General features: G+C 40.9%; 1 protein-coding gene across 2 annotated transcripts in view; it reads left to right on the top strand.

The window, feature by feature from the left end:
- The window catches only part of CRYBG1 (crystallin beta-gamma domain containing 1), a 57,696-nt gene that overhangs the window by 30,540 nt on the left and 3,357 nt on the right, over positions 1 to 23,799 (top strand). The window contains exons 9-19 of one of the 2 annotated variants that reach the window (XM_023205932.3): positions 416 to 573; positions 1,577 to 1,703; positions 1,794 to 1,939; positions 8,454 to 8,580; positions 8,786 to 8,818; positions 10,057 to 10,169; positions 12,353 to 12,482; positions 15,082 to 15,221; positions 17,385 to 17,508; positions 17,929 to 18,087; positions 20,350 to 20,512. In XM_023205932.3, coding sequence (XP_023061700.2) covers positions 416 to 573; positions 1,577 to 1,703; positions 1,794 to 1,939; positions 8,454 to 8,580; positions 8,786 to 8,818; positions 10,057 to 10,169; positions 12,353 to 12,482; positions 15,082 to 15,221; positions 17,385 to 17,508; positions 17,929 to 18,087; positions 20,350 to 20,512 — 1,420 coding nt within the window. Of the gene's footprint in view, positions 1 to 415; positions 574 to 1,576; positions 1,704 to 1,793; positions 1,940 to 8,453; positions 8,581 to 8,785; positions 8,819 to 10,056; positions 10,170 to 12,352; positions 12,483 to 15,081; positions 15,222 to 17,384; positions 17,509 to 17,928; positions 18,088 to 20,349; positions 20,513 to 23,799 lie in introns of those variants that run through there. The other variant, XM_023205933.2, reaches the window with a different exon arrangement.

Raw genomic sequence — 23,799 nt, 5'->3', positions numbered from 1 at the left:
TTTATTTTATTGAGACAGAGTCTCACTCTGTCGCCCAGGCTGGAGTGCAGTGACGCAATCTTGGCTCACTTGACCCTCTGCCTCCTGGGTTCAAGCAGTTCTCCTGCCTCAGCCTCCTGAGTAGCTGAGATTATAGGCATGCATCACTATGCCCAGCTAATTTTTATATTTTTAGTAGTAGAGATGGGGTTTCACCATGTTGACCAGGCTGGTCTTGAACTTCTGAGCTCAAGTCCACCTTCTGGTCCACCTACCTCAGCCTCCCAAAGTGCTGGGATAACAGGCATGAGCCACCATGCCCAGCCAGAAAATTTTAATTTGTGTTTCAGGACTTAGTGATATTAAATGACTGATTTAATGTTAAGCTGTTGGGATACTTCTTACAAATTACTGGTATATCTCATTTCTATCATAGGTAGTTGTTTATGAAAAGCCTTTCTTTGAAGGAAAATGTGTGGAACTAGAAACAGAAATGTGTAGTTTTGTCATGGAGGGAGGTGAAACAGAAGAGGCGACTGGAGGCGATCATTTGCCATTTACGTCAGTGGGGTCTGTGAAAGTTCTCAGAGGCATGTAAGTACATGGGTGACTTGTTAGGATTTCTTTTTTTTTTTTTTCCTAAATATTAAGTAATAAATGTGTCCTTTCCCCCCTAAAAACAACATTCCTTATTCTATAGTGTGGTGAATTTTGACAGGTATGTCCACATTCTCCTCAGCCTATAGTGACCAGATTTAAGAAAGTAGTTTGAGGCCAGGCATGGTGGCTCACACCTGTAATCCCAACACTTTGGGAGGCCGAGGCAGGCCGATCACCTGAGGTCAGGAGTTCAAGACCAGCCTGACCAACATGGAGAAACCCCGTGTCTACTAAAAATACAAAATTAGCTGAGCGTGGTGGTGCATGCCTGTGATCCCAGCTACTTGGGAGCCTGAGGCAGGAGAATCGCTTGAACCCAGGAGGCAGAGGCTGCGGTGAGCCAAGATCGCACCATTGCACTCCAGCCTGGGCAACAAGAGCAAAACTCCATCTCAAAAAAAAAATAGTTTGAGGGACCATTGTGGGGTCAGTCCACCAAGCAAGGCTGATACATTGGCCTATTCAAGTTGATCAAATCTACAACCTTGCTTATTAGAATTATGCTCCAAGCTATTGAAGGGTTTGAGAGTTTGCTTTCTAATTTTTGTATTTTTGCATTTTATAGATCTTACACCTTTCCCATAGAAGTGCACACTAAAATTGCTCTTGTAAATCGCTAACTATTCATAATATTTTTGTTACTATTTGAAGTGAGGTTATCCAGTTTTGCTTGCTGAGGTTCTTTTGAGTCAGCCCTACACCACTCACACACACACTCCCCTTCCCTTTTTTATACAAGTCTGATATATGTCTCTTAGGTTATTTTCTTGGGGCTATTCTGTTATTCTCCTAAATTTTAAAGAATTCCAATGCTAATAAAGCAGAAGTTCATGTCTAGCTTTCTAACTATTTGTATTTTTCAATGAAATTGACACGTACCTTGAAAAAATGTGAACATGTCTGAAAATGACTACTCCTCGTGTTCTTTGTGTTGCAGTTGGGTTGCGTATGAGAAGCCTGGATTTACAGGTCATCAGTATTTGCTAGAAGAAGGAGAATACAGGGACTGGAAAGCCTGGGGAGGTTACAATGGAGAGCTTCAGTCTTTACGACCTATATTAGGTGTAAGTAAAGGACAAGCTAATGGCTAATACTTGGTCTTCTTTGGATAATAAATGGCTAGGTTTTGAATTTTGAATTTTTTTTCTCAATAGGATTTTTCAAATGCTCACATGATAATGTACAGTGAAAAAAACTTTGGATCCAAAGGTTCCAGTATTGATGTATTGGGAATTGTTGCTAATTTAAAGGAGACTGGATACGGAGTGAAGACACAGTCTATTAATGTACTGAGTGGAGTGTAAGTGAAATAATCCAACTGGAATTTTAAACATGGGTTTTACCTTGGTTTGTTTTAAACTGGTAAGAGTCTATGACAGAGTAGGCACTCGATACACAAATATCTCAACAGCTGAACATTAAATCAGTCATGTAATAGTCGCTGTCATAATATTTTCGTTAACTCTCTTTAAAAATCTTTCTCATACTGTCTCTTCATTTTACGTTTGGGGTAGGCTTTGGGTATCATGATAGAAATCTACAGATCTGCTTCCCTTGTCATTCTGCATGGAAAGATCATGAATTTTTTAAACGATGGAGATCAAATAATAATAATAATAGTAATGTAACATAAACCTGAGACCGGGTCAAAGTCCCATTAGATTTTCCTGTGGTCCTACACCTGTTCCAGTGTATTTCTTCATTATTTGTTTGACATAAAAATAATTGTTCTATGTACGTGGAGTTAGCAGTTGACTGTTTTATTAGTGGTAAAGCAAGTTTTTATTGAAAATGTTTACTCAAGATTATTTGGGATGAAGTGATTGCAAACCAAGCTACATTGGCTCAAGGGATTAAAATGGAACTTACTGGCTTAAGTAACTGAAAAGTCCTGGAGAAGATTTTGCTTCAGGCATGGCTGGATGCAAGGGATCAAACACTGTTACCAGGACTTGGTCTCTGTGTCTTGATTGGGCTTTTTTCTGTGTTAACTTGACTTTAGGTAGGCCCTTTGCATCTGGTGGCCTATGGCCACATCTGGCTGTTGTTCTCCTAACTCTTTTTTTTTTTTTTTTGAGGCAGAGTTTCACTCTGTCACCCAGGCTGGAGTGCAGTGGCAACATCTCAGCTCACTGCAACCTCTGCCTCCTGGGCTTAAGCAATCCTCCTGCTTCAGCCTCCCAAGTAGTTGGGACCACAGATGCATGCCACCAGGCCTGGCTAATTTTTGTATTTTTCTTTTTAGAGACAGGGTTTTGCCATGTTGCCCAGGCTGGTCTCAAACTCCTGAGCTCAGGTGATCTACCTGCCTTGGCCTCCCAAAGTGCTGGGATTACCATGCCTGGCTCCAGCTCATTTCTTGCAGTGGAAAGAGCTTCTCTTTTCCTCACAAGTTCCATGTTTGACTTTGCTTTTCTAGGCCTGGGTCATGTGCACATGCCTGAACCAATCACTGTAGCCACAGAGATGGTCACGTCTGGGCTATGTGTCCATCTCCAGAGCTGAGATGTAGGGTCTATCCCATAGGAGCCACTTAGATATGATTATCAGAACTTCCCCAGGGACAGAAGTTCCTCAGGGACATCAGAAAGAGTGGGCAGATAGATGCCAGATGGGCAAAAACAGCAGATGGCTGTTACAGGGAGTTACATAATTATTCTTATAATCCAGGCTAATGTCTATTCTAATTTGTTATAAGTGAGAGTATTCTTAAATAGTTATATGAAATAATGTGACATTGGTTATATTGAAAGTGTTTGGTGTTAGGTTTTTGTCGTCATAGTGACATAAACTATTTGAATCATCCTAGCCTCAACCCCATTATATCTCATGGGGCCTCCCACAATAGCCCTGGATATTTGAAATGCGTGTACAAGGTACTAAAAGTTGATGAACATGGTTAATGTTTACTCTTAGTAAATAGAGTAAAAAAAAACCTTGTTTACCAAGTTCTTATCTAGGCTGTTGCATGTGGTGCACTGTGGCAGAGTATCAGTGATCTGATTTCTGGGTATTCCATTCTTAGCAGGAAATGCCTACTCTTGGGTCCTGTTCTGGAGCCTAACATTTTAGAATCAGTAGCCTGTTTACAAAAGCCGGAAGTCATCTGAAATACTGGTATAAGTTATCTGAAGTATTGCTGGGGCTCTGCAGTATTTTAGATTGCCTTTAAAGCTAATTATTTAGGAGGAAAACATAGTGACCAACTTAGTCTGGTGAAACATAAGTTGGTGAAACAGTTGTACATTTTGATATTCACCAGTTGTGCTGGTTCTATTAGTCAGAGCCCAGTCATCCACCCTGGCAGAGGAAGCAAAAGGATGCTGGCTAGAATGAATTCCCTTAGGCATTTTGTAGATGATGCTGTTAACACAGGTAGAATTATTGTGCCTTGAGCCAATCTCCTTTCCTTTTTACCCAGGCCTTGCTTACTTGAAATCAGTTTCCTTTATAAAGTGCTGCTATTATATGTTTCTATTTTTAGTCATTTCTAATTGCATTTCCTGGCTTAAGCTTTTTTTTCCCTGTAACAGTTAAGTTTTGGTAGAAGGGGGAAGTTGAAGGGAGGTACATACACATACGTGGACACACACCCCCCCCCCCCACTTCCTTTGAAATTCTTTGCATATGGAAGGGCTTTTGTATTTACCAGAGTCAGCTGCTTCCTCACATTTTGTTCGATTTGTCATTTGACAAGTATTTATTGAGGTCTATTATGTGCAAAGCATTGTATTATGTCCTCAAAGAAGTTACAGGATTTATGTAAAACATAATTATTGCTACAAAAGAGGTACACATTAAATGCTCCCACAGCAGACAGAGATTAATTTCCAGTCTGGACACAGGGAAGGAAGACTTTGTGGAGGAGGTGGCATTGGAGTTAGGCCTGTGGGATAGGATGGGAGGGCTGAGATGAGCCAAGATGATGGAGGAGGGCTACCTATTCACTTCTAACAGTTTCAAAGGAAAATTATTGTATTTTAATGGCTTTAATTGGCAATTAAGTATTTTAGCTTGTTCTTTATTTCTTAGTATGGCACACATTGTCAGAAAAAAACTCTTCTGAAGCTCTTGTTCCATGAAAGTATCTCCCAGGAGGGTCACCATCACATGGGTAATACATCCCCTGGGTCGTAAACTCATTAGCCCTGAAACAGAAAACAGCCTTCAGGAAGGATGCCCATAAAACTGCCAACTGAGGTTTTTGGGAACTGCATTTGATTTCTTACTGGAAATGTTGAAAGAAACTCCCTGCTTATCAGTTTCTAGTTCTATGCTATATTCTTGCCCAGAGAGTGGAAACTGGGCTAGTTTTTTAAAACTAGGAGCAAAATGAAATATTTCTAGTATTCAGATAAAAACGAAAAGTGTTGTTGTTTTAAATTCTTTTTCCTTCGGCCTTTCACAGAAGGGCAGGTTTACCCTGCTGCCCTTATCTTCTGAGCAATTATTCCACCAGGCTGAGACCTGCTAGTACTTGTGTACATGCCTTTCCCCCCTCTCCCTACCAGTCTTTAAACAGAGGAGTGTTGATTCATGTGTACAGAATACATCCGGACAAGGACAGTGAGGGACTTTCTTAAGAGCCCCAGGTGTAAGTTGTAAGTAGACTCCCGGATCATAGAGCAGAGAATCTCAGATCTGGGTTTTGTGGTTTCTCCCCTCCCCCAGTGCCCCCGTGTTCATGGGTGATTCATCAGGTATCTTGGAGGGAAAACAACACTACTGTCAGTTCAAGTAACATCTTCATAAATTGTTTTCCGGCTTCAGCTTCAGTGAATTAGAGATAGGCTTAGCTGGGTGTTGGGTATTTACTTACAAGTAGTTTAGTTTCATAGGAAAATGCACTACCCATACTTGTTCGTAAAAAGAACAGAGTATTGGCTAAAGCTGCTTCCAGGGCTTTCTCAGTCTCTGCCTTCTCTCCTTGGCATTCAGACTCCCTCCTCACTGTCTTTTTTCCCTCCAAACCTTGAAGTCAAACAGAAAGGCCTTTAACCCTCTAATCTCTCTACTTGTTACCGACCCAGAGCCCTGCTGAGAACACTTTTTTCAATGTGACTCTTCTTTAATTGTTCGTTGTTGTTTTTTTAAGTCCTAGTGTTTGTAAGGTAGATTTTCTTGATGTGCAGACACTCCTCCCACATAGCAGTGCTCCCTGCTCAGGCTTTCCTGTTGCTTCCCTTCATGCTGGGGGTAAAGCCTGAGGCCCTGTGGGCAGAGGCAGCAAATGCGGGTACCCGTGTGCTGTACAGCATCACCTGGCCAGCCCAGGGACCTTGGCCCACTCCCCTACTGACACTTGAAAATACGAACTTTCACAAAGGTTAAGTGAATTCTTCAAAGTTATCTGAAAGTTAATGTCACGACCACAGGTGGAGCCAGGTCTCCTATCTCCTCACTTCTTAATGATCAGGAATAGGTTTTTAGGCCCGGAACTGTGCTCACGCTGGTAATCCTAGAACTTTAGGAGGATGACGCAGGTGGATCACTTGAAGTCAGGAGTTTGAGACCAGCCTGGCCAACATGGTGAAATCCTGACTCTACTACAAATAATAATAATAATTATAATAATTTAAAAATAATAGGTTTTAAAAATTGCTAGTGAGGCTCTGAAATCGGGGGGTGGTAGGGGACTGTATTTCCTGAAAGACTGAGTGATACGTACAGCGGCTTCTCCATTTGGATGGCCAGGACTGAGTGCACAGATGTTGGCTATCATTAGCTCTTTCTCACTGGAGATTTTGGCAGTGTTCTTTTTTTCCTTGATGGCTGTTCATATTCTAGTAATGACTGTACTTGAGTTTTTGTTTAAATCAGCTCTTTGGATAGTAAATTCATGATCTGCCCTAATTATAAAGTGTGTGGACTGTTTTAGACATGGTTTTCTAGAACAGTAAATGAAAGGGAACTTTCCAGGGCACATGGCAGATTGGGTCACAAAGCGAGGAGAGCCTGGTGAGCCTCAGGATAGGTAGGTTCTGTCACATTCTGGCCAACAGTCGATTGTGTCGCCCTGGACAAGTCATTTCCCATTCAAAACAAATACCAACACATAATTCCATGTGATGCTTCTTACCCATCTGTGGGCTTTGGAGGACAGAGATTTTGTCTTTTTCATCTTTGTATGTCTAGTGCCAGTCTAGTTCCTGGCACCTGGTAAATGAATTAACTTCCCTGTGTCTTAGGTTTTTCCCATCTGTAAAATGGGAACACCAATACCTCCCTAGAAGATTAAATGTGATAACAGATGTGGAAACATTTTGCAAAGTTCTGATCACTCTACATAATACCTACATAGATATTATTCCTTTAAGCTTTGAGAAGATCCTGAGAGTGATGAATTAATTGAGGAGATACTTGATGTCTTTAATATAACAGTATTAAGTATCTCTTTAATATAACAGAACTGAAAAACCTTTTCCTTTCAAATACTTTATCTTTGGATAGGAAATAGCATCATTAAATTGGTTTTCTTGATTTTCCTCTGGGTGTAGATCACTTAGAAATACAAAACATTCCAAAAGAGATTTATTTTTACTATTTCTGTGAGTTTGCTCAATTTTATTTAATTATTACATATTTATGTGATGTTGGAAACACTGTTGGAAACAGTATTTTAGTTCTGTTCTGCATTTTTTAAAGCATTTCTTCTGTTAACTTCTCTTTCAGTGTGGTTTGTTGTGTAATAGACACAGCTTTCTAAGATCTTTCTGCAAAAATATTTTAAGGTTGAGGATGAAAGGATTTATTGATTGTTTATTAAAAGAACTGGTTCTTCTTGAAAGTCCTATTTGTTTTGTTTCCTCAGAATACAATTAGAAAAAAAGCACAGAGAAGTATTGCCTTCGTAGCTTTCTGAAGGAATAGTATTGGATAAGTGAGGACACCCAAAAGTTCATGTCAAGATACTCTTATGCTTACCGTTTCTTTTGCATTAAATTTTTTTCATTTGTTATTTTAGATTCACGGGGTACATGTGCAGGCTTGTTACATGGGTATATTGCATGATTTGCCGAAGTTTGGGGTATGGTTGAACCTGTCACCCAGGTAGTGAGCATAGTATGCAATAGGTAGTTTTTCAAACCCGCCTCCCTCCCGCCCCTTTTGTAGTCCCCAGTGCCTATTTTTTTTTTTTTCATCTTTATGTCCATGCATAACCAATGTTTAGCTCCCATTTATGGGCAAGAACATGCTCATAAGTATATGTTCTTGCTCATAAGTATTTGGTATTTGGTTTTCTGTTTGCATTAATTCGCTTAGGATAGTGGCCTCCAGCTGCATCCCGGTTGCTGCAAAGGACTTGATTTCATTCTTTTTTATGGCCGTATAGTATTCCATGGTTTACATGTACCACATTTTCTTTATCCAATCCACCATTGATTAATGAACACCTAGGTTGATTCCACATCTTGATATTGTGAATAGTGCGGCAGTAAACAAGACATGTGCAAGTATCTTTTTGGTAGAATAATTCATTTTTCCCTGGGTATATACTCAGTAATGGGATTGCTGGGTTGAATACTAGTTCTAGTTCTTTGAGAAATCTTCAAACTGCTTTCCACAGCAGCTAAACTAATTTCCAGTCCCACCAGCAGTGTATAAGCGTTTCCTTTTCTCTGCTGACTTACCATTTTGATTTGTCCTGTAGACAAACCCATCTGCTTCTAAAGGTTAATGGAGAATCAGAAAAATTAAAATTTCAATTAGCAAAACAAATGAAAGTTTCTGTATGATACATCGTTATCCCAATATGTGATCGTTTTATATGTAAAATATGAACTCTAACAAGTTATTGTTTTTGTTTCTTTTAGATGGGTAGCCTATGAAAATCCTGACTTCACAGGAGAACAGTATATACTGGATAAAGGATTTTATTCCAGTTTTGAGGACTGGGGAGGCAAAAATTGTAAGATCTCTTCTGTTCAACCTATATGTTTGGTAAGGAGTTATATTTTTGCATGAGAATATTTAACTGAATTCTGGATTTCCTTAATGTGTGTTACTGGTTCATGTAATAATAATTGCTGTGGAAAATATTCTGAGTTTATTTTTAGCAGTAATTGTTAATAATCTAGAAGAAAAAAACTTTTTCAATGTTTTTGTTCTATTCATTTCCTTTTCTCCTTCCTTTAAAAAATTTTAGGATTCTTTCACTGGCCCGAGGAGACGAAATCAGGTAACTTTAAAAATATTATTTTATATTAATATATGAGGGGCCTTCCACTGAAAAACGGAACTTATGTTTAAAATGTTAGACATTTGGGACCGGGTATGGTGGCTCACGCCTGTAATCCCAGCATTTTGGGAGGCCAAGGTGGGCAGATCACTTGAGTTCAGGAGTTCAAGAGCAGCCTGACCAACATAGGGAAACACTGTCTCTAGTAAAAAGACAAAAACTAGTGGGCATGGTGGCTTCTGTCTATAAGCTCAGCGACTCAGGAGGCTGAAGCAGGAGAACTGCTTGAACCCCAGGAGGCAGATGTTGGAGTGAGCCAAGATCGCGCCACTGCACTCCTACCTGGGTGACACAGAGAAACTCTGTCTCAAAAAAAAAAAAAAAAAAAAAAAAGAAAATCAGACATTTGGGACATTTTGTTAGTTTTACCCATTGTTATGCCTGAAACCATAGTTGTATTTAAAAGTAAGATTTAAGTTTACTTTAATAGTTAATTGACAGTACTGACCCATGTCTAAATACTTCTTATAAAATGCTCTTATTGTATAATGCTGAATTTTGTATCATTACATTGACTGAGAGTGTACATTAATACATTGAGATTAATATTTCAAACAATAGCATCTAGCTATTGTGATGGTAAAATGAATTTTCATATTTGCTGTGTCAGCACTAGACATTTTATATGGTCTCGCTCAAGCTTTCTGAATGCTGATTCTTAACATCAACTGGAGTGTACATTTGTTATTTAGGCCTTTTAATGGAAGTGTTCACAGAGCCATAATTATAGAGGAACAAACACCACTATAGCCTCCTTTATTGGCATTTACAGGATTCTGATAAGTCAGCAAGTATCTTCCATTGAGAAGGAAGGAAACTACACTATGTCTTTCCAAAATACTGTTTGTTGTTAATGTTAGAACTGATGGACAATGACTTCTGGCCACAATAAAGCTTTAAAATGCCCCACAGCTTCACAACAGGGTGTTCTATAGAAAGTTACCTCTGTTGTTGCATTCTACTTTGATGTCTCTGAATTAAATAGTCATGAATGGTGCAGTTAACATGTTTCTAACTGATCATGAATGTAGACGTGGAAAATTAAAGGATTTATAAAATTCACACCAGTTTACTGTAACAAAAGTTAACAGGTCATGTTTGGGTCATCATTTCAAAGGCTAAATTAGTTAATGTGTTTAGGAAAATAATTTTATGTGTTTCTGTTTACTTTTTCAAAGATTCACTTGTTTTCAGAACCACAGTTTCAAGGTAACAGTCAAAGTTTTGAAGAAACAACAAGTCAAATTGATGATTCATTTTCTACCAAGTCTTGCAGAGTTTCAGGAGGCAGGTAAGTAAAACAGTGGCCTGGCAGAGCTGAATCACTGCAGTAAAACAGAATTCACACATCAGCAAGTATTTAGTGATGCCTGCTAGGTGCTTGGCGCTATGTGAAACCACCATCTTAGTCCAATGGCATGCTTCGCGACATCTGAGTACCAGATGCCAGAGGACAAGGGGTTCTGGGTTGGTTGGAGAAGCTGAAGATCATCTCATTGTGTAATGGAATCCAGAGCAGGTTCTTTACTCTGTATGCCTTTCCATCATCTAGAAAGGGAGAGTTGGGCTCTAGTTAATCCAAGGTACCTCCCAAGGTGGATTGTTTTTACAGGTAGATAAGGACAGGATCCACACACTGCATTAACAGGAAGGTGGAAAGTGCATGCTGGAGTGGAGACGGCAGACACGCGGATCAGGGAGCCACTAGTACTACTTGCTGGGAGGGCTCTGTACTGGGAGGAGAAGCAAAGCTGAGCACACGGTAGATGGCTTCCATGGGAAACACAAGACACAGGGCAACGGCAATGGGCTCAAAGTGCCATGCTGAAACAATCCATGTACAAAAGTTTCATAGAGAGGGGAGAGCCCAAGGTCAGGGAAACCCAGTTAGGAAAGCCTTGGAGCAATCTGTGCAAGAGGTGTTGAGGATGTAAGTCTCTTAATAATAGTAGTAATAGTGCCTTTAATCATGTGGTTCTTTATGGTTGAAACAATGCTATCCTGTCCTTTAGTATTGCACAGCAGAAAAGCACTGACTTTGCATTCAAATACATAGACGGAGGCTGGGCACAGCAGCTCACGCCTATAATCCCAACACTTTGGGCCGAGGCAGGCAGATCACTTGAGGTCAGGAAATCGAGACCAGCCTGGCCATCATGGGGAAACCCCATCTCTATTAAAAATACAAAAATTAGCCGGGTGTGGTGACACACCTGTAATCCCAGCAACTTGGGAGGCTGAGGCAGGAGAAATGCTTGAACCCAGGAGGCGGAGATTGCAGTAAGGTGAGATCACACCACTGCACTCTAGCCTGGGCAACAGAGCAAGACTCTGTCTCAGGAAAAAAAAAAACCACACACACACACATAGACGGACAGTAAAGCTTCCTAGTTTGTTGGACATACTGCTACCACGTCCCCGCTCCTCTTTATCCCCTGCCTGTTTCATTTATTACCACCAGTCCTGTGCATGTTGAAAATTACCTGTCTCAGCTCACTAGAGTATTAACTTCAGGAAAGCAGGGACTTTGGTTCTCTGCTGTATCCCCAGCAATAGAAAAGTACCTGGCACACAATCCTCAAAAGGCATTTGTTGGGTTAAAAACAACAACAGGGCCGGGTGCGGTGGTTCACACCTGTAATCCCAGCACTTTGGGAGGCTGAGGTGGGCAGATCATGAGGTCAGGAGTTCGAGACCAGCCTAGCCAATATGGTGAAACCCCGTCTCTACTAAAACTACAAAAATCAGCTGGGGGTGGTGGCACACACCTGTAGTCCCAGCTACTCAGGAGGATGAGGCAGAAGAATCGCTTGAACTGGGAGGCGGAGGTTGCAGTGAGCCGAGGTCACGCCACTGCACTCCAGCCTGAGCGAGATTCCGTCCCCGCAGCCCCCAAGAAAAAGAAAAGAAAAAGAAAAAAACCCCACAAACTTCTAGGGAAGCATGGCAAATCACCATTTTATGAATAATGTTGATACCAGAGAGGCTAAGTGACTTAAGTCACTATAGTATTTTGACTCCTGGCCCAGTGCAGAGGTATTAGAAATGAGGATAGAGAAGTGTGCAAGAAATTTTGGAAGGAAATCAATAGACCAAATCAATAGACCTTGGTGATTAACTAGTCACGAAGCTTGAAGAAGGATTATTCAAAGAGGACTTGAGGGCTTGAAGCTCCACTGGCTAGGCAAAAGGTGGCACCCATGAGAAGTGCAAGGAAGGCTGGAGGCTGGGGAAGTCAGAAAGAACATGGAGAAAGAAGTTTATTTCCCAAATGCAAAGTTAGCTGTCTTATGAATATTAATTTGCCACAAGCAGAAATGCAATAAATAGATCCAAATATTTTTGAAGAAAGAACTCTGTTTGCCACAAGCATTGTGTTTATGTTATAGCAGGCTGCCTCTAAAAATCAGACTTCTTGAATAGGAGTACTCAAGTGGCACACTCTGTGCATGTGTGTGGTTTTTCCCATTGTAGCTGGGTTGTATATGATGGAGAAAATTTCACTGGTAATCAATACGTGCTGGAGGAAGGCCATTATCCTTGTCTGTCTGCAATGGGATGCCCGCCTGGAGCAACTTTCAAGTCTCTTCGTTTTATAGATGTTGTAAGTATATCATTGCGAATAGTGTTGCAGAAATGTATGCCTCACATAGCTGATGGTCAGAGTGAGGTAACCAGCAGGTAGAACCTGCTCTTAAAGTTAAGGGCTTGGAGGTGGAACTGTCCATTTGCCTCTGTGTACATCTAGTTTATTGATTCTAACTGGTACACACTTTCCACCACCCTGTTTTACTCACTTAATCCTCATATGCATATCCCTACGGACCTGTGTGGGAGTCTCTTGGGACTATTTATTAGGAGTAGAATTACTGGATTTCACATGTAAGAACAGGCAGTTTCATTCAGCACTGCCAGATCCCACCACTTGAGACTCCCACCAGCAGTACATGTGGGTTCCTGCTTCCCACATTGTTGCCATTACTGAATATTCTGTTGTTCTAATTTTTGTCAACTTGATAGAATAAGCAGAAAGCATTATGTCGTGGTTGGGTTAATTTGTATTTCACTATTAGTGAGGCTGGTATCTCTCATTTATAATTTGCATTTTCTATTCAGCGAATTGTGTATTGTATCCTTTGCAATTTGGCTTCCTCTATCTTTGGTTGTTATTGTTGAAGAAATTCCTTATAGGTTTTTAGTCTAGTATTCAGTATTTTAGAGATTTGCAATCAAATGACTTCTCCCAGTTTGTCACTATGTGCTAATCCAGATTATAGTGCCCTCTTTTGGACAGAAATCTTTCAGTTTGATGTAGTTGAAGCAATATTCGATAGAACAAAACTGCAAGATCATGTTCAGATGTTAAAGTCTGGAAGTATCTGTAGTTTCTGAAATTTTTATTAGTTTTTGGTAACTGGTTTCTCATAAAGAGCTTTAAACACACGCAGTTGGTCCTTTTAGTTTGAAAGGTAGGAAGAACATATGTGAGCTGGTTTTCATCTCATCCCTGCCTGCCTGTTTAAATAGCAAAAATGCAGCTGAGACATGAAAATAGTAGCAGTGAAACATGAAATGAGGTAGTCAGATTCATTAGCTTACAAGTAATGAAATAAGACTTATTCTGCCTAGAATTCTAAAAGCTACCTACAAGTATATATTTGAAAATTTCAATGCCTTCCCTCAACCAGAACTTGGCATATATGCTCACAACACTCTGAGGCTATAGATGACATCTTTTTATGTTTTAATTGTGAGGAAATGAATGTTTTACCCATATGAAGACTACATATCTTTGTGACTCAATAGTTCAAAATTATTTAATTGCTTTTTAATACTAAAGTGTTTAGAACATTTTTGGGCATGCCATCTCAAAAGTGCAATCAAAGTGCAAAGTAGTAATACTACTGTAATTTTTGTCTTCTTTCCTCCATGTATGTTTTATATAAACTAATTCCTAGACCATACCAACTACTTCTACACATTAATATGCTCTGTTTACTGATAGACAAAATCTTTTTGACAAGTCAGGACACATCCACATAAATGAAGCAGGAAGGTACTACACCCTTTCCACAAACTTTAAGCAGGATAGGGAAAAAATTGTAATCCCACATGCTTTTTTTTTTGAAATGGAGTCTCACCCAGTTGCCCAGGCTGGAGTGCAGTGGCGTGATCTTGACTCACTGCAGCCTCCACCTCCTGGGGTCAAGTGATTCTCTGGTCTCTCACTCAGCCTCCCAAGTAGCTGGGATTACAAGCATGCACCACCACGCTCGGCTAATTTTGTTGTTGTTGTTGTTTTGGGTTTTTTTTGGTATTTTTAGTAGAGATGGGGTTTCACCCTATTGGCCAGGCTGATCTCAAACTACTGACCTCAAGTGATCCGCCCACCTTGGCTTCCCAAAATGCTGGGATGACAGGCATAAGCCACCGTGCCGGGCCTCCCACATGCTTTTTAATGCATCATTTATGAGCTTAGCAGTATTATCATTACAGATTAATGTAGAGTCAAAAGTGTCTATAATTTGAAAAAACAGGCATAAGCTGCCAACTTTTCATTTTGCAGAAAATCAGTCAATGTTTGTGCCGTTGTCCTCTTTAAAATGATTGACAGTTTGAACATAGAGCTTCCATCCTGTTGTTTTTTTTTCTCTGACAATGATTCCTACAGGAAAGTTTGGGAGCATGAGTACACAGAATCATTGTCTTATTGATGAACTGAAGAAAAAAAAAAGACATTTGAAAATGCATACAAGAGGAAGGTCCCCTGATCAGGCAATACCACCGTACACTAAGCGACTAAACATCAGCTGCCACAGCCCTCTGACCCTCGACATTTATGTCCATGACCTTCCAGCCCCTCCTTGTCCCACTGAAAATGGCTAAGTCAAAAATAAATGCCATCAGAAGTGTTGATATTCCCAGCATATACCCATTTCTCTGTGCCTGGAATTTTTTTTTCCTGGTTTACGAGGTATTTATATTTACCTGCCTTCCTATGCAATGGAAAAACTAACTGCCCCTCTGTGCTTTCTCTCTAGCTTGGAGTATACAAACATCCGGGCTCCCTGGGAAAAGGAGTGTATGGAAAGGCCAAATCTGGCAGATTTTTTGTGCTTTGTCCTTGTAACAAGATGATTTTCACATAAGTTTGAATTATTAACAAAGATGAATAACTGAACATTGTCTTTGTTCCTCAACAGGAATTTTCTGAACCAACAATTATTCTCTTTGAAAGAGAAGACTTCAAAGGAAAAAAGATTGAACTTAATGCAGAAACCATTAATCTCCGATCCCTGGGATTCAACACGCAAATACGCTCTGTTCAGGTTATTGGTGGCATGTGAGTTACCTACTTGTTGACTCAATAAAATAGATCATTTTAAAAATCAAGTTTGGGCTGGGCACAGTGGCTCACGCCTATACTCCCAACACTTTAGGAGGCCGAGGTAGAAGGATCATTTGAATCCAGGGGTTCAAGAAAAGCCTGGACAACACAGTGAGACCCCATCTCTACCAAAAATTTAAAAATTAGCCAGGTGTGGTGGCACATGCCTGTGGTCCCAGCTTCATAGGAGGCTGAGGCCGAAGGATCACTTGAGCAGGTTGAGGCTGCAGTGAGCTGTGTTCACGCCACGGTATTCCAGTCTGAGTGACAGAGCAAGACCTCATCTTAAAAAAAAAAAAAAAAAAATTGATCAGATTTCTGCCTCTCTTATATTACATTTCTCTTACTTTCTGTAAGGGTTAATAATTATGCACCTTTCTAGAACACTTTCCCACTGGGAAAGTCATGTGTAAAGCATCTTATATTTCATTATCTAGATTTTTAGTTTATTTAAGGTAAGGACTTTGTCTTTAACACCTCTCATAGTCTAGCAAGTAAGAAAGAGCTGACTTTTCTTATCCCTTTAAAAAAAAAGCAAGTCCTCTGATTTTGGAGCTCAGGGGCTGAGATTTTCTTTAGCTGGGAATGACTGGCAGATGTTCTACAAATGATTAAAGGTCAACTTGGAAAAATTTTTTTCCCTCAACTTTGAATACTTTTGAAAAATATAAAAATGAATGAGTACCATCAATGTAATATATGTTTTTAAGGAAGTATTTTTCTTTTATTCACAAAAACAATAGGTATGGTCTACCTGTGTACAACAGATGTTGGGGTGGACTACATCTACTTAAAAAATAATCAGGCCGGGCTGGGCACAGTGGCTCCTGCCTGTAATCCCAGCACTCTGGGAAGCTGAGGTGGGTGGATCACCTGAGGTCAGGAGTTCAGGACCAGCCTGGCCAACATGGTGAAACCCTGTCTCTACTAAAAAATACAAAAATTAGCCAGGTGTGGTGGTGGGCGCCTGTAACCCCAGCTACTCGGGAGGCTGAGGCAGGAGAATCACTTGAACCCAGGAGGTGGAGGTTGCAGTGAGCTGAGATCACACCACTGCACTCCAGCCTGGGCAACAAGAGTGAAACTCCATCTAAAAAAATTTTTTTTTAAATCACAGAAGCTGGGCACAGTGACTCACGTCTGTAACCCCAGCACTTTGGGAGGTCAAGGCGGGCAGATCGCTGGAACCTAGCAGTTCCAGACAAGCCTGGGCAACATGTTGAAACCCTGTCTTTACTAAAAACACAAAAATTAGCCGGGTGTGGTGGTGTGCGCCTGTAGTCCCAGCTACTCAGGAGGCTGAGGCAGGAGATCACTTGAGTCTGGGAAGTTGAGACTGCAGTGAGCTGTAATCGTGCCACTGCCCTTCAGCCTGGGCACAGAGTGAGACCTACCTGGAAAAAAAATTATAGAATATTAGGGTGGCAGAATTACGGGTGATTTTTTTGCAGCAGGTCTGAATATTTTGTTTTTATGATAAGATGACTAAAACGATAAAATTTTATCCAGGATTTAAGTTCCAGGATTAAAAGTAGAGTGCATTCTTCCTTGATGTAATATGCAAGAGAGGAGGGCGCTGGGCTGCTTCCACGCCAGTCTGCACTTGAACCCATACTTCCTCAGGTGTGCAGCAGCAGCATCTGAGCAGAAGGGAACTGAGTATCTTAGCAGTTTTTTAGATTTAACAAAGATTACTCTCATTGCAGACAAAACTTATTATTTAACCCTATTTAGCACCTACTAAGAGCTTTGGAAATATTAACTACTTAAACAACTTAAAGATCCATTATTACAGCTGAAGCTATTTTATGAATAGTTCCCAGGAAGAACTGAGGAATCCACTAAAAGACAATATTTCATTGCTTTATGGAGGAAACAACTTACCTATTTCTTTTCAAGAATGGAACTTTTTGGCATAAGTACTCACATAGCAAAAATGTGCTATTTGTCAAGAAATTACTTAAGTGTTCTAGAAAAGATCTTCATTTTTCCCCCAATGTATGTTAAAAGTATATAGTTCAGTCTAGAAATGGAAAGCATTCTAAAAATAAATGTAATTGGGGTCCACTGTCAAATGAAAATTGCCACTTACTGTGGTTATTTGCTTTTTGTTTTCAGATGGGTTACTTATGAATATGGCAATTACAGAGGGCGACAGTTCCTATTGTCACCCGCAGAAGTACCTAACTGGTATGAATTCAGTGGCTGTCGCCAAATAGGTTCTCTACGACCTTTTGTTCAGGTATTTTCTTCTTCTCCATGCTCTGTATAGACTCTTCTCTGAAATTTCTTTTTTGTAAATGCAATCCAACTTTTTATCCGATTTTTTAATTCACAGTTTATAATTGGCCTCACCCCATAAACTCCTTCCCCGCCCCAATAATCTGGGCTCAGTTTCTGGTGTTAAGAGGTGTGGCTGCTTCAGAATGCCATAAAACTGAACATCAAAGGCAGTTATCCACAGGCAGGCACCCTGCCTCAGGCACTTTGACATTTTTGTCAAAACTCTTCTCATTGAGAAAATCTAAAACCTCTGAGACTCTGGAGTATAGTAATTACCCTTAATCCATATCTCACTTTGGATTCTTCCTGATATTAACGGTCGTTCAGTGCTTCCAGCAGCACATCTTGTATGACGACTGCTGGGGTTTTTGTCTTCTAGAAGCGAATTTATTTCAGACTTCGAAACAAAGCAACAGGGTTATTCATGTCAACCAATGGAAACTTAGAGGATCTGAAGCTTCTGAGGATACAGGTCATGGAGGATGTGGGGGCCGATGATCAGATTTGGATCTATCAAGAAGGATGCATCAAATGCAGGGTGAGCTTCAGGATTCCGTGGGGGCCTGTGATGCCTTTGCTAGGAGGTGACCATCCTTTCATAAGCTTTTGATCTTTTCTTCAAATAGATGCAATTTCACAATTCCTGGAGTACTTTCAGAAATGAATCTTTTTTCATGACAGTATATCCTAGCTCTGATAGAACCAGTCTAGGAACTTAAAATGAAAGGTAAATATAGCACTGATCCAAGATAGAATATTTACTTCGATGCTTGATTTTTATATAGTACTAGAAAAAGGAAGTGTTTTTCTTCCCTTTTTCCTTAACGTAACTTGGTTACAGAAACAAACTATAAGCTCCAGCCCTGTCAACAAAAATCACTCTTGGTTTGTTTCTGTTTTGGGGAAATCCAAAGAATAGGATGAAGGGTAAAGAGATCCCTCTGTGTGCTACGCAGTCCATTTCCTAAGTGTCATACGCTGTAAATTGGAAAATGGTCCGTCTGCCTCCTGCACCATTCCTGCTATTAACAGACACTTAAAAGCTGACTGTAGTAAGATTTTTATGAAAGAAGCTCATGTTTCTATGGTAGATAAAACTTTTTTATTCCTTGATTTTATGAGCTTGACCGTTGGCTCCTGATTTTCTTTAAAAAACAAAACAAAACAAAAAAAACAACCTGGTGCCCCGTGAGTCAGCAGAAGGAACACAGCCTTTGGAAAAGGAGTACAACTCGTTAATTGGGTCTGTTGTGCTGGAGGGGGAATTCTTTCAGTAAACAGAAGTACTGTTTGGACATGCATGGAAGAACTAGCAGGAGAAACAGAAGTAGTTGTAATATAGAAGCCAGAAAAGAAGCTTTCTGCCTTTGAATTGTCTTAAACAAGCCAAGAAAATGGTGCCTTTCAGCAGTTATTTCTAACAGACATTTCAGTGATGTTATTTAACAACTTTGAATTCAATAGGTCAATGAGAAAAAGTCTCCTAGATTATCAAGTGCTTTCATCTCAATACAGAATAATACACTTTATTTTATTTCAAATTTTTTTAGACAGAGTCTTGCCCTGTCGCCAGGCTGGAGTGCAGTGGCACGATCTCGGCTCACTTCAACCTCTACCTCCCGGGTTCATGCGATTCTCCTGCCTCAGCCTCTCGAGTAGCTGGGAATATAGGCACGTGCCGCCACGCCCAGCTAACTTTTTTGTATTTTTAGTAGAGATGGGGTTTCTATCATGTTGGCCAGGATGGTCTCCATCTCCTGACCACGTGATCCGCCTGCCTTGGCCTCCCAAAGGGCTGGGATTACAGGCGTGAGCCACTGCACCTGGCCTAGAATAATACACTTTTAACAGACATTTTTATAGCAACATTGTTTTGTTTTTGTGTTTGAGACAGTCTAGCTCTGTTGTCCAGGCTGGAGTGCAGTGATGCGATCACAGCTCACTGTAGCTTCGGCCTGGGTTCAAGGGATCCTCCCACCTCAGCCTCCTGAGTAGCTGGGGCCCACAAGTGCATGCCACTACACCTGGCCAATTTTTAAAACTTTTCTGTAGACATAGTGCCTCACAAGTGATCCTCCCATGTTGGCCTCCCAAAATGTTGGGATTACAGTTGCGAGCCACTGCACCTGGCCAGTAATATTTGTTAATGGCATGTGAACATGACTGTCATACATTATTTATATAATAAGGGTAGACTCACTTCAGGGAAGGGCTCATAAAATCTTTGCATTGAAACACCCTCTAGTGAGTCTGCATTTTTCTCTTTTCATAGCTGGAAAGCATGCCTGTGTAGAAAATTTTCATTCTCATGAAGGAAAGACAGACGCTAATAAATGCAATTCTGAATTTTAAAATGATAAAATGCCCTTTAGCCACCCAGTGCTACAAAATTAGAGGTGCAGTCATATACTAGAAGGTCAGGCCAAGCAGAGGTGGAGATGGCAGAGGACGGCATAGCTACAGAACCGGCCTGGGATCATGGTCACTTATGGCAGGGAAAAATATCATGGGCAATGTTAATGTTCTGAGGCTTTCCCTACTAGTAAGATAGTCTTGCAAAGGGCAGAAGTCTTACGATGCACAAAAATGGAGATTTTTCCATCATTCGTGTCATCTGAAATAAAGGGCATAAATATTTATTGTCCAATTCTAGTTGGCTAAGAGCTGGAACTGCCTCATGTGGGGTAAATGAAGCTAGGAACTAAGATAATTTTAAAGATCAAGGTAACCAGAGAAACCATTGCTATGAGACTTACAGCTGGATACATATTTAAGCTATCTTGTCTTTTCCACCGAGCAGATAGCAGAAGACTGCTGCCTGACGATTGTGGGCAGCCTGGTAACATCCGGCTCCAAGCTAGGCCTGGCCCTGGACCAGAATGCTGACAGCCAGTTCTGGAGCTTGAAGTCCGATGGCAGGATTTATAGCAAGTTGAAGCCAAATTTAGTTTTAGATGTCAAAGGTAAGGGTCACTTCCCTTATTTTTATTGTAATGTGTATGTCTTTTAGTTAAGGAAAAATCTATCCATAACTTTTGAAAATGATGATGAATGTATTATTAGTAGTAACAGTAGAGAGCGCCTACTATGTGCCAGCTGCTGTGTTAACCACTTTCAGTACAGTGTCTCCTGTCATCTTCATAGCCGCCCTATGAGGTCTACATTATCCCCTCTCCCTCTTCTTCTCCCCAGTTTTACAGACCAAAAAAACGGAAGTTCAAAGGGGTTGGCCAGTTTAGCCACAATCTCACAGCTGTAACTGCTGAACCAGAATCTGGCCATAGGCTGACTTCAAACCATTTATTTTATTATATTAGACTAAAAATCACAAGCTGAAAGGCCATGATTGCACTTAGTTCAGTAGAGTTGATGATTCTCATGTATACACGTGACCTTTCATTGAAAAGATCTAAGATCTCAAAGGAATTAACACAGCCTAGAGGATTTCAATGCAATATGTGTTCAATGAAGCTAATAAGGAGTGAATTGATGGTGCTTGGGGGAAATAAATTTAGGGTGGTGGTCCTCAAACTTTATTTGCATCAGAATCACCTGGCCACATCCTCAGAGACTGAGTGTAGGTCTGGGGTAGGGCCTGAGAATTCCTTTTCTTTCTTTCTTTTTTTTTTTTTTTGAGACGGAGTCTCACTCTGTCACCCAGGCTGGAGTGCAGTGGCCGGATCTTAGCTCACTGCAAGCTCCGCCTCCCGGGTTCACGCCATTCTCCTGCCTCAGCCTCCCGAGTAGCTGGGACTACAGGCGCCCGCCACCTCGCCCGGCTAGTTTTTTGTATTTTTTAGTAGAGACGGGGGTTTCACCGTGTTAGCCAGGATGGTCTCGATCTCCTGATCTCGTGATCCGCCCGTCTCGGCCTCCCAAAGTGCTGGGATTACAGGCTTGAGCCACCGCGCCCGGCCGAGAATTCCTTTTCTAACAAGTTCCCAGGTGTTGCCAATGCTGCTGGTCTGAGGCCCACACCCGGAGAATCCCCGATGGTCATTTTAAAACAACATAAGAATGACCTAACCTCTGTGTGGGAACTCAGTGAACTAGTGCTGTTGCTATTGACAGGAGCAGACAGTGTTATACTTGTGTCATCTGGGGTAATTCTGCTTTAAATTAATGGGCATTTTTTTATTCCCTATCAGGAAAGCACAATTGTTTTGTAAATTTAGCAAACTGGTGATAATGTAACTGTACTACATACTCCATTACTTTTTAAAATTTTTATGAGTATATTACATACTCTATTTTAAATCATCACTACAAAATGACTCAATTTTACTTTAATCAGGGATTTAGGCCAATGCTGAAAGTTTAAGATGTAGGGGTAAAGAGCCAGGCGCGGTGGCTCACGCCTGTAGTCCCAACACTTTGGGAGGCCCAAGGTGGGCGGATCACGAGGTCAGGAGATCGAGACCATCCTGGCTAACTTGATGAAACCCCCGTCTCTACTAAAAAACACAAAAAAATTAGCCAGGCATGGTGGTGGGCGCCTGTAGTCCCAGCTACTCGGGAGGCTGAGGCAGGAGAATCGCGTCAACCCGGGAGGCAGAGGTTGCACTGAACTGAGATTGTGCCACTGCACTCCAGCCTGGGTGACAGAGCGAGACTTCGTCTAAAAAAAACAAGTTGTAGGGGTAAAGAAAGCACTGCAATCTGATTTTTAAAAAGCGACTTTTATGGATAATGGAGAATGAACCTGGACATTTTCATCAGGGGCTTTGGTAGCTGTATGGGGAGCAAAAGCGGCTGTGTCACTTCTGGATGATCACCAGGTAGGTAGTTTGGCCAACCCACTTAAAACAATGGACTTAGAATCATACAGAATCTGAGAAGTTGGAAAGATGCTCAGAGGCAAACAATGCCTTTGCCTTCATTAAGGGGGCACTTAGGGAACACAAACTAAGCACTGCAACTACAGGCTGGATGGAGACCACAAAGATCATATAAAATGCAAGCAGTACCCTTGGAGATAAGAAAATAAATGTAATATTCAGAAACTGAACAGTAACATATAGTACAGCTCCCTCATGTTACATGTGGTACAACAGATTTGTCAATATGTAGACAGGTGAAATACTCATTTTATAGATGATCAACCTGAGGTTCAAACTAGTTAAGAATTACGCACATCTTTCTTTATTCTTATTTTGATAAATTTTATTGCACTGGAGTGCTTCAGTGTTTACAAGAGTTTCAAAATCTCCAGAGACACCAAAGAAATGTGACTGAATTGGAAAAAATGGAGTTTTTGAGGCAATGTTAGTAAAAGCAGGGTATTTAGTTCTCAAAGGAAATCTGACTAAACTTTCCTGTTTTTTACAAATGTGATCTGCTTCCTACGTCCAGGGTGGACGACACTGTTAATCCTTAGCTAGAGCTTTCTTCTCTTATTCTTTCAACATGTATTCGTGGGGTACACACTATGTGGCAGGCTCAGTGCTAGACATGGAGGGCACCAGAGTGAAAAAAAAAGCCACCTCCTTAGCTTCAGACAGCTTACGTTCTAGATGCACTAGGCACACAGGATGTCCCTGACTTGCTACATCAGCAGTGGACCAGAAGGAAGGACACCTGACTCCTTGTCTTGGCTCTGACATGAACAGTGGGACTCTACGTTTCTTAAGACTTCTTTTTAAAGCTCCAGAGCCCCTTCCTAAATGACACTATATAAATTACTCAAGAGCCTGTTGAGTAAGCATAATATCCTGTATATTTGTGAATCTCAGTAGTACAGTAGCTACAAGTCTTTTTTTTTTTTTTTTTTTTTTTTTTTGAGATGAAGTCTCGCTCTGTCACCCAGGCTGGAGTGCAATAACACGATCTTGGCTCACTGCAACCTCTGTCTCCCGGGTTCAAGCAATTCTCCTGCCTTAGCCTCCTGAGCAGCTGGGATTACAGGTGCCTGCCACCACACCCCGCTAGCTACAACAGTCTTAATTCATTGTTAAACTGATTTTAATTTTCTCAGACTGGGAGAATGGTGCCATCTTGTGGACATGAGAAAGCAGCGCGGCACATCGCACACCCCACGCAAAGGAAAATATAAACACTTCTCTTCTTGTTGGTGCACTTAACTAGTAGACCATGATTTCCATTAGCTACAACTACTGAGCCACTTGTTATCTATTAAAATTGCCCTAAGAGTTACTAGATCACGCATCTGTCTTCTAGCTCATCTCCTTGTGTTTGGGAAATGAGTTCTTTTGGTAGACATTCATGTATTATTCCAGACCACATACCTTGT

Source organism: Piliocolobus tephrosceles, chromosome 5, assembly GCF_002776525.5.
Source record: "Piliocolobus tephrosceles isolate RC106 chromosome 5, ASM277652v3, whole genome shotgun sequence".
In the NCBI taxonomy this organism is placed as follows: domain Eukaryota; kingdom Metazoa; phylum Chordata; class Mammalia; order Primates; family Cercopithecidae; genus Piliocolobus; species Piliocolobus tephrosceles.
The sequence above is the reverse complement of the archived record's forward strand: the minus strand, read 5'-3'. Positions and strand labels throughout refer to the sequence as shown.